The sequence below is a fragment of the Trachymyrmex cornetzi genome, unplaced genomic scaffold (genome assembly GCF_001594075.2).
Source record: "Trachymyrmex cornetzi isolate Tcor2-1 unplaced genomic scaffold, Tcor1.1 scaffold1716, whole genome shotgun sequence".
Classification (NCBI taxonomy): domain Eukaryota; kingdom Metazoa; phylum Arthropoda; class Insecta; order Hymenoptera; family Formicidae; genus Trachymyrmex; species Trachymyrmex cornetzi.
Genome location: NW_017296328.1, coordinates 58,217 through 69,975, shown reverse-complemented (window position 1 = coordinate 69,975; position 11,759 = coordinate 58,217). Strand labels below are relative to the sequence as shown.

The 11,759-nt window shown below is 31.6% G+C and overlaps 1 protein-coding gene across 2 annotated transcripts in view; it reads left to right on the top strand.

Annotated features, from left to right (window-relative positions):
* LOC108759167 (paired box protein Pax-1) overlaps positions 1 to 11,759 on the top strand; it is an 86,214-nt gene that overhangs the window by 33,563 nt on the left and 40,892 nt on the right. Inside the window, exon 2 of one of the 2 annotated variants that reach the window (XM_018504481.1) lies at positions 10,794 to 10,966. The exons of the other annotated variant lie outside the window; for it this stretch is intronic. Within the exon in view, the coding sequence (XP_018359983.1) occupies positions 10,951 to 10,966 (16 nt within the window). The 5' untranslated portion in view covers positions 10,794 to 10,950. The remainder of the gene's footprint in view (positions 1 to 10,793; positions 10,967 to 11,759) is intronic. 2 annotated transcript variants of the gene reach the window in all.

The following is an 11,759-nucleotide window of genomic DNA, read 5'->3' as shown; positions in this document are numbered from 1 at the left end:
TTTGTGCTCAAATTAAAGCTTGGTTCCTCCCCTACAAAAACCATATAGGATGGTTTTGAAAAAAATTTTATAGTTTTTGAAAAAGAAGGTTTTAAGCTTCCAATTCCTAGTGATTATGATGAAAATGCAAATTATTTAATTACATTGAGCTGAGCTCATACAAATCACTACTTGACTGTTTTTGGGGTCGGTGTTTACGAATCCAATGTCACATTTATAAAATTCAAAATGGCGGATCCAATCTTGGACCCCAAAAACAGTCAAGTAGTGATTTGTATGAGCTCAGCTCAATGTAATTAAATAATTTGCATTTTCATCATAATCACTAGGAATTGGAAGCTTAAAACCTTCTTTTTCAAAAACTATAAAATTTTTTTCAAAACCATCCTATATGGTTTTGTAGGGGAGGAACCAAGCTTTAATTTGAGCACAAATTCAAGTCTTTAGCACGTCAGGTTTCAGAGAAAATTAGGGGTAAAAACACCCAAAAACACGTTTTTTGGAATCTTTACCCCCACTTTTCTTAAAATCATGACGTGATAGGCACTTTTCGACTTCAGATTCGTGTTCAGCGCACAAAAATACGTCGGATATCACTCTGATATTAAAAAAAAGAAAAAAAAAGTGAATTTTGCAGACCTGTGTAATTATTGAATTTTTTAGAAGGAACGTTACTTTTTATCATAATTTGATCGTACGTCTTCTGGAATATGATACTAATCAGTAGTACTTATTTTAGTAATAAAACTGGATTAATTAATTTAATTTTTTTGAAATTTCAATGGAATTCGCAATAGTGGAATTATTTAGCACTAGTGCTATAATACAATAGTGTAGCAGTGCAGTAGTAGGGGAGACTGGGGCTGGTTGTCGTACGGGGTTGATTGTCAAAATGCTTATAACTCAAACAAGACACGGCAGAAAAATCTCTTTTTTGACTGTAGATAGCTGATGTAATATTAATTTGTTGTGTAAAATGGTTTGCACCATAAGCATTGTATATATTATTTATAGCGATTTTTGAGAAAATGAAGTCGGTGAGTAAATTTTTATAATCACCTATTTTGTTGTCTGACAAGTCTTCGGCATTATTAATCGTAATATCCCTGTATTCATAGAAAATGACATATCTTAGAAGATCTTTGCTACAATTAAGTAACCATTATTCTGACTAAGTTTGTGAATATAATCTCTTTTATTAAAAATGGCTATGTCGGGTAGATTGACCAAAATGAGACGAGGTTAGGTGACAATTAATTTTAATATCTTTAGAGGACACATTTTCAGAGAATATACTTATAAATACATTATATTTCATATAGATATATGTTTTTTCATTTTTTATATAGAAACTATGTTACAAAAACAAATTACGTATTTTATGATTAAAATAACTATTTTATTTTTATGAATACTATAATTACTATTATTTCTCAAAATATAGAACTGATATTAAAATAAAAATTGTGTTTTTATATGTGTTGTCCATAACAAATATGCTACTGCCAATCCTAAAACGTGTGACAATCAACCCAGAACATGGGGTTAATTGTGATATTTTCGCAGCTTTATTTAAAATTAAATAACTTATTTTTGTAATATGATGAATTCACGAGTAATATTTTTTTTAATACCTAAAGGATGTAGGTATATTGTAACGTATATAATATTTCAAAATCAGGCATCCACTTTTTTCTAAAAATCAATAATCAAAAACTGACAATCGGCCCCGATCTCCCCTACAATAGTCGAATTTACTACTACACTATAATAGTGCAATAGTGCAGTAGTATAGTAGTGTTCAATAAGTTTTTTTCGTAAAGGTTTATACTTTTAACAGAATCATTACCACCATGCTCAGATCGTCATCATTATCGTCAGAATCATTATCATTATCATTATCTTTATTTCTAGAACGCTTCAGTATTTTTGTTTGATTATTTGTAATTAAAATATATAAAATTATATCCGCTGAAATTTTCGTTAGTTCAGATAAAAATGATTTACATAAAGTAACTGCGGGTAATACGCCAGTATGGGGAATATGCTATTCGTGTTTAACAATGATATCGATTAGCAGCGTTTGCGTTAGTGCCATAAAATTATTTACAATTGTGTGCTTAACGTGTTGCATAAGTATCAAGAATTTTCTGGCAACAGTATTGTTTTTATGAGGTAAATATGACGGCATGGTATACGAAAATGCTTCTTATAACTTTTATAGTGCTTTATGTAAGTTATAATTTAAACATTATACAATATTTAACTTGATTAGCTTGTTAATTTATTAATTTGGTTAAAATGAAAATATTCAGTACATCGTTGATTCATTTTCTTAACAGCCGTATTGTACAGACTCATCATAAGATGAAATGGCGTCTTGGAGCAATATGATACTACTTTTGTTAGGATAAAATGCCAGTAGTCGTTCTCTCTAATATATAAGTTAGGGCGCTATAAACAAACGTTTTGCCGCATAATTTCGTTGTAACAATATATTCGTATTGACAAATACTTAATAAATAAACTTAAATGTTTATTTATTTGCTTATTGCATTATATTAATTTACTGCTCAATTCAAAATTCTGAATAGAGAATACAGTTTTTAAATCTATTTTAATGGATTGAATTTCCTTGATTACTGGAACTTAGACTACTTGTAATACTATGTAAATATAAAATAAAACAAATATTTATTTATACGTTTCATATTTACACATCACATACTTTTACTTTTAAAATTGGTCCAAAATGTAATTAGATAATATCTAATTGTTGCAGTAGATGGATTAACGAGAACTGTTCGTAGAAAAATATATTTATGCTGTTACAAACGTATCTCAAAGTTTATTTTACATGTCGTACAACTTAATCTATCAAAGTCATTACTTATATATATCTTTATATTGTTTATATTATGTTACAAATGTTCATTTACATCATAAAAATCATTAATAATGTGTTCTTGCAATAAAAGAAATAAAATAAATATTATACTTAGCATTTTTTTTTGTATGTGGCATATTACCTGCATAGTGGCATATTACCTATTTTTCAGCACTTTCGTATTTCTTTATTTTTAATAATAAAAAATGAAAATATTCGATTGCAATCATATACAAATAATAGATAAAGGATGGAAGAAAAAGATTAATATGTAAAATTACTTTAAATAGAACAAATAATTATTCAAAAATCTAATTTCGCTTAAGTGTGGCATACTCACCCCACTTACCCTATCTTCACATGAAAAATAATGTATATATTTCATAGAAAACTATAACCAACCGTAATATAATATAAATTATATATTATAAATTTAATACACTCGTCAACAAAATTATCGCATAATTATATATCGACTTTCTTTTTTATTGTTAGGCTCAATAATAATGTCATTCACAGATGTCGGTAGCTGGTCTTAAAACTAAGACTGATAATGGCTATTAACTTCCTATTAGCCATGTTTAATTGGAGATAGGATGTTGCAAATGTGCGTTCCTGCAAGTATTAGTTATGTATAAAGCCCTTAATATTTGTTTGTGCAATTCTGGTTTGTACGATGAAAACATTATTCTGAGTTCGTCGTCATAATTTTAAAATATTTGTTACTGTTTTTCAAAGAGTAAATGTGATTAAATATAGCTTATCTTGTCTTATTAACGTTATTAATGTTTTTGAAATTACATATACAAATAACGAACAAACTCTTCTAAAATTTTGAAGATTTCTTCCGAGTTATAGTTATATATATATATATATATATATATACAATTATGAAACTAATTATCCGGACATAGATATTACAAGTTTATTTTTCGGTACAGTATCACCAAATAAATAATATAATTTTTAAAGAATAATAGTATTTAGAAGTGAGAATTCTCTCCAGTTTACTTTCATTTTTAATATTAGTCAAAATTATATTTTTAGATACATATATAGACTTAATTAACAAAACTATAAAAATAATCGCGAAATTAATTGATCGGACAAACAAAAATAACATTGAAGAAAATATAATATTAAATCATATATTGAATTTTAATAGCGCGTGGGACCACCTTTAGCTTCAATAATAGCATTTAGTCTGCTTGGAATTGTTTCCACAAGTTTTTCGGGTAACTTTAGGATTAATGTTTTCCCAAGCTTCCAGGATGATTTTTTTCCAATTCTCCACGATTCCGAGGATTTGATTTTCGGACTTCTGACTTGAAAACTTCCTACAAATGCTCAGTAGGGTTCAAGTCTGGGTTCTGAGAAGGCCATTCAAATATGTTGATTTATATGCTTATTTATTTTAAAAAATTCATGTTCACGATGAGAGGTATGCTTGGGGTCGTTATCTTGCTGCATGATAAAATTCCGTTCAATTTCTATACGAGTTAAACGAGCGGAATCTTTTAAATTACGCTTCAAAATTTCTACGTACGTGTATATGTATATGTACCAGGTATGTAAATATGAAACCGAAATTTACCAATAGATGGCCATAGCTGTCAATGTAGTTGCCGTCAGACCGCGTAATTGACGCCATTTCCTTGTTCTGACATCTGACAAAGATTTTCAACTAACAACAATACAAGTTTCATACAACAGTATAGTTTGTATAGCGTTGAACATGTCGAATTTGATGCCTGGAAACTACAATTTGCGGACAGCATTGATTTTCTGTTACCATTTGAAGAACACTGCTGCAGAATCGCATCGAATGCTTGTCGAAGCTTACGGTGAGCATGCTCTTGGTAAATCACAGTGCTTTGAGTGGTTTAAAAAATTCAAAAGTGGCGATTTTGACGTGAGAAACGAAGAACGTGGAAAACCACCGAAAAAGTTTGAAGACAGCGAATTACAAGCATTGTTGGATGAGGATGACGCTCAAACTCAACAACAACTCGCGGATCAATTCAATGTGACACGAGAAGCCGTCTCCATACGTTTGAAATCCATGGGAAAGATCTAGAAGATAGGAAAATGGGTTCCACATTAACTGAATGAAAGACAGCGGGAAAACCGAAAAACCACTTGCGAAATGCTGCTCGCCAGGTACAAAAGAAAGTCATTTCTCCATCGAATGTGACTGGCGATGAAAAGTGAATATATTTTGAGAATCCTAAGCGTAAAAGATCATGGGTAACTCCATCGACATCGACTGCGACGCCAAATCGATATGGACGGAAGACAATGCTCTGTGTTCGGTGGGATCAGAAAGGTGTAATCTATTATGAGCTGCTAAAACCTGGTGAAAGTGTTAATACTGAACGCTACCGACAAATGATCAATTTGAATCAAGCTTTGCGTGAAAAACGACCGGAATATCAAAAAAGACAACACAAAGTGATTTTACTTCATGATAATCCACCATCACACATAGCAAAACTGGTGAAGGAAACGATTGAGGCGTTTGGTTGGGAAATACTTTCGCATGCGGCTTACTCACCAGACTTTGCTCCGTCCGATTACTACTTATTTGTATCGATGGGTCACGCACTTGCTCAGTAGCGCTTTACTTCTTACGAAGATGTACGAAAATGGCTAGATAACTGATTTGGCTTAAAAGAGCAACAATTTTTTTGGCGTGACATCCACAAATTGTCAGATAGGTGGGAAAAATGTATAGCTAGCGATGGGCAATACTTCGAGTAAAATATTTTTTATCATTTTCATGCATAAAACATGTATTTTCTATTAAAAAATTCCGGTTCCATATTTACATACCTGGTACATATATATATATATATATACCAGATGCAACAGAGCAACTGTATTAGGCTAATTTCTTGAAAAATATACATTTTTTTTGAAAAATGTTTCAGACAAAAGTTTTTCGACTTCAAGGGGGATATAATATGATATTATTGGTTAGACCTTAGGTGGTGTGGCAGCTTACTCGCCACACGAGGTTATCCGTTAAGATATGCCAATCTTATTATTATTACAATCGTACTATAGTTCTTATATCCAAAAAATGTATTGATGGGTGACTTTTGGTCGTGGCAAATGTAGCCGGTTTTTCCGTGTACAAGTACCTATATTGTGACCAAGCCAAAAATGAATTTTTTTCGAACTTATTGAGAATAGAAAAGAGATTTCTTTAAATTAACTTCAATTTAACTCTGTAAGAAGTATTTTTATGGAGTCCTTTATTAATTGACGGAAAGGAATTCTTTTTAAGTTTATTTCGAACACAAATTACACTAATTATACTAATTCATAAAGAAGTCAAGAAAATGAATTCTTTTCCAGTTTAAATGGATCAGTTGTGCTATCTGGAATTTCATGTTTAAGCTTGGCTTCTTGCTGTTGGAGCACTGATTTGCAATTTTTAAAAAAGCTTATTCGCTATGAAACCATTGCTATATCTTGCGTTGCTCTGAAAAAGTTTGTTAATCACTTATGGTATTTAACCTTTCAGTAGTCGTGTGGGGGTCACTGACTCATTCAGAAATTGTTATCTAACTTTGAGTTTGGATTCGGAATCGCAGCGACCTCAATAACCCTCCTATATTGCATTTCATCGAAATCGGAATACTTTTAGCATTCCCGTCTGCCATATTGGCTCTACCATTTTTTATTTTCCAATTTTGAATCCGAATTCGGAATTAGTGATACCGAAAACTCTCTAATACCATACTTATCCTCGATTGGAGCACATTTTGCATTTTGACCATTTTTTCCGTTTTTTTGCCCATTGTGAACGCGTGTTCTCTGCGAAGAAGACGCAATATACATTTAAATTGATACAAACCTTTTCTTCTCCCCTTTTAAGCTATCAAAGGCTTGTCTTAATATTTTTTCGTCTCTTTTAGTTTTTAAGAAAATTGATCGTATCGGTTAAAATGAATCACCCTGTATATGTATGATTATTAACAATGAGAAATTACAAATTAACAAAAAACGAATCAGTTTTTATAGACTCTTTAAATTAAAACAATTTAGAAAAAACATAAAACAGTACAGACAATAGTCAACGCTGGTTATCAATTAGCGCTATTCTTCTTAATATTAAAAATATAAACCTTGACTTTTTTTTTGAACGTTTACACTCATGGTTTGAGTTTTTATCAGCAATCTTTCCCCCTAGCGCAACGGTTGGAGTATTGCGTAACAAAATAATATTTTCAACGTTTTTCCTTTCAAAATTGTTTTATTGAACTGTTAATTGTTGTAAGTCACATACTCACAAAGTTAGAAAGCTGAGTGGCAATGAGAACTCAAGCTAAAATTATATAAATGATTAAATTATCGTATGTATAATTTGAAAATTAATAATCACCTCACCTCACACAGTCGACGCTTTTACACTGAACAATGAATCTCTCTTATGCAACATTTTGTAACTCGTTAATATGTTAAAAATTATCGTCAAATTTTAAAATAATAACTGCGAGAATAATATGTGTCATTTCGACAGTCGGTTAAATAATAATTGTTAAACAATTAACATAGCGGTGAATTTAAAGGTAAATAAACTAAACCTTATGACATGTATTATATTACGAACAAACCTTGAAGTTTATTGAGAATCTCAATAAATGGAAACGTTCAAAAAAAGTCAAGGTTTATATTTTTAATATTAAGAAGAATTGCGCTAATTGATAACCAGCGTTGACTCCTATTGCCTGTATTGTATGCTTTATGTTTTTTCTAAAATGATTATTAACAGTTTAGATGAAAAGTTTAGATGAAAAGGCGTAAAAAAGCGTAGGTGCATTACTTGTTAATGATTTACGAATGCAACGATAACTTGAAAATTTTGATATTAGGAACTGACTAAAGTTGCGGACATTCCAAAATTTGGAGAAGGGCCTTAAACGCCGAAAGGTTCTTATTAAATGATAATCGAATAATGATTAATTTTTCAGAATTCCGATCTTTTTTATTATACCTATGACCATTAGTAACAATAAAAACCATATTTTAAATTTGGATTTGCATCGGTGAAATTCATAATACACATATTTATGACATAATAAACTATCATATCCATTATGCAATTTGTTTTCGTTCAACTACTTGTTGTAAGAACATTTGAATTTTAAGAGCAATTATAATTTTTCTAGATCTGCTATGATATATTCATATAAGAAAAATTATGTTTCCATGTCAAAATTATGAAGTTGCTTCATGGCCACTTTTTCTGTCTTTTTGACTATGCGTTGTGGCGAGGCGCCGAACTAAATGTTTATATTTTTATTATTTATAATACTTTTTTTCGTATAAAAATTTGTACATATTCTACAATAATTATATTAAAATAACGTGCAAAAATTTTAAAATGATAAATATTCTTTATTACTAACTATGGGTATTTTCCAATTGCAATATCCCTAGACACTTTTGTGCACACGGTGACACAAGTTGCGTTCCAATTGTCCGCTATTGTCGACACTACACATCCGTACTCAGTCGAGGGCTGTATAAGCTTGTGTTTTCTAGTGACAATTACATGTTACTAACTGCGGCGGCTATAAATGAGGTTGGAAGACATTGAGTGGCTGGCACTTTTACTTTTTTCTGTTTAATACAGGCGGAAAAAACTACATTTAATCTAACTTCATCCGAAACGGATCTCAACCGTGCACAGCGTACACATTCTGTTCCAATTGAATCGTGCATAACGTTACATTTTTGTGCATTCCTGTGTACGTTTGTGTTAGGATGTGTTAAGCAATTGGAAAGAACCCTATAAATAGTTTTTCTTTTGAAGAAGATTGTGAAAAATCATCATTTTTTCTCCTAAAGCAGAAAACCCGCTCAAGCCAGGGGCGCAGTCCTTCGATATTCTATCGAGCTAAAATTTTACAGAAATTATTTTTTTGTGGATTGGAACTATTCTAGGGGGTGAAAGAAACGGAACCCTTGTAAAAGAGTACTACTGAGCACTAGGAGTATTTTGAGGCACTACCGTACTACAGCACTACTGTACTACTACATTACTGTAATAGTGCAGAAGTGTTGAGTAATACTGAGTAGTGCTAAGATCTTCTATATATCCATGATAAAAATACAAGGGTATGCTCATCAATTGTCTAAAACTCGTTCAGCTTGCGCATGTCCTTGCCTACGTCATATTCGGGTACGCGTTGATTGGTCGGTTCTGATTCGGGTGCAACCGGTGGTTATCGGTCGTAATTTATCATGGCGTCCATGGCGTAGTGCACGTTGTCATCGGTAGAAGTTAATGTTAAAAATATTTTCACGATGACCTGCATAGTGAAAGGATGCGGCAATTATATGAAAAAAACAAAAAAAACTGAGGGAAGTAAAATTAAATATTTTACCTTTCCAAAACAATCTGAAATTGCTGAACAGTGGCGTAAGCCACTCGTTGTGACGTAAGCAAGGACAAAAATCTGATTGGTCATGCGCATGAGCATACCCTTGTCTTTTTATCATGTATATATCCACGTTTTGGCAAGATACAAAATGCAGGAATCGAGTATGCATCACAGAAACTAATTATTAATAATTCTATTTTAAAAAAAGTACTTTCAGAGACTCTACGAGCACACTCTGATCAAGCTAAGAGTAAGTGATGGATTTCATTTACATATGCCTATTTATAGGGATCCGCGTCATTTTCTCCTTACGGAAAACAAGTCCATCTTGCGACGATACTGCGTATTATGCTGCTTGCAGAGCATATGTACGCTATAGACGCCGCCAAGTAAGCGGTGTAATACGCAGTGCCGCCGCAAGATGGACTCGTTTTCCGTAAGGAGAAAATGACGCGGATCCCTATAAATAGGCATATGTAAATGAAATCCATCACTTACTCTTAGCTTGATCAGAGTGTGCTCGTAGAGTCTCTGAAAGTGCTTTTTTTGAAATAAAGTTATTAATAGTTAGTTTCTGTGATGAATATTCATTTCCTGCATTTTGTATCTTGTCGAAACGCGGATATATAGAAGATCTTAGCACTACTACTCAGCATTACTGAACACTTCTGCACTACAGTAGTGCCTCAAAATACTCCTAATGCTCAGAAGTACTTTTTTACAAGGGAAAGAATTCGAAAAATTGAAAAAGGACCACTCTCAGGAAAATACGGTTAGAAAATTCTATGTGATATCATGAAACATGATATTATAAGTTTATAAAATTTTATCATATATGCAGAGATAAAACTAAGGATAAACTTTGCAGTTTAGTTACTAGGCTTTGAATTTGTTTATGAACATAATACTATTAGACAACATATAAAAGTAAGAGAAATTATAAAAAGTATTATTATGAAAGTTCAAATATTTATTATATGTGAAATTGAGTTTTATTAGTGTAGCATTGATACAAAATAATATTTATTCTATTTAAATTACCATCGAGTAATGGACGAATAGAAGACCAAGCTCTAAATTGCTATAGCAATAAAATATGTATGCACAAGAACACATCATTATTTCTTGTATCATGAGTTTCCATCTAAGAGAGCATATTTTTAAATTATTGTAGGAATAGACGTCTAAATATACACTACACCACTAACTTGTCTCAAATATATACATAAGAAATTTTATGATAAGGAATTTTTAAGTAACTGCCAAAAATTCGGGAGGGTCCCTGTAGCGCATAGTGCGATAGCATATATTTTCACTCGCATTGGCCGGTGCGTAGTAAATTTTTACTGCTTTATCAATGAGAATATTTTATTTTAAATTGGCCAATTTAGTGATATGGGCTATCAAAACCTTCCAAAAATTCTACTGAATCTATGCGCATGTGCGGTAGGAAGATACTAGTTCAATCGTCGACACAGAGGCTGTGACACCTTTTTTTTAATTGTTTTCAGAACATGGAAAACATTTTCAGAGTGCTATCCACTATCTATAGATGCGAGTAACGAGAGATTATGACAGCTATCGAAATGGTACGGAATTGAAATATACAAAGTGAAACTAAGGAATATATATTGTACGACGCGAAAAACACTTTAAGATGTCAATTGGATGCAGCAAAATCAGAGTAAATATAAAAATTAAGCTAAATGGTCAATTCTATTTAATAAATTTATTAACATTTTTAATGCGTTAGAAAAAAATAATGTATAATACTCTCTAAATTTCTTGGAGTGAAATCTACGTTGAAGTGAAACAAACTATATTTGTTTTATTTCAACTTGTTGCACTGGTGTGCACTAGTTCAAAAAGTTCATCGATAAAGAATAGACTAATGAAAAAGAATAGACTAATGAAAAGTCCCAAGAATATCCTAAGAATGTTCCAACGTTCTGAGAACGTTTGCACATTTCTGGTGTAAGGTGTGTTGTATGAGGTAGGACATGTGTAAAGTCATCGATTTTTATTCCCAACCAGGAAGTGAAATTTATATGTTCCTTTATAATTTTTAGATTGCAGAATCATATGATGCAATTAGTTTTCCATAAACATAAAGAAAAAATATGTAAATATGTGAAAAATAAAGAAGCACAGATATGCCATAAAATTGAGATACATAATGACTTTTTTAAATGTTTTAACCCACAAAAGCCATTAAATTTTATTTGCATACAATCTGTTGAACATTTTTAACAATTATTCGTCCAATTCTGAAAATGACAATCAAAATTCTCAAAATCATATGAATTCTTAATACGGCTTAAGCAAGCATACACATTCGGTCCCACCAAAATCACACACATAGAAACACACGCGCGCGCGCGCAAAACAGGAGCACACACATAATTGCATATATACAGGGTGTTCCAAAAAGGTCGGGACGCCTAAATATTTCGGGAAATATGAGTTTTACAGAAAAG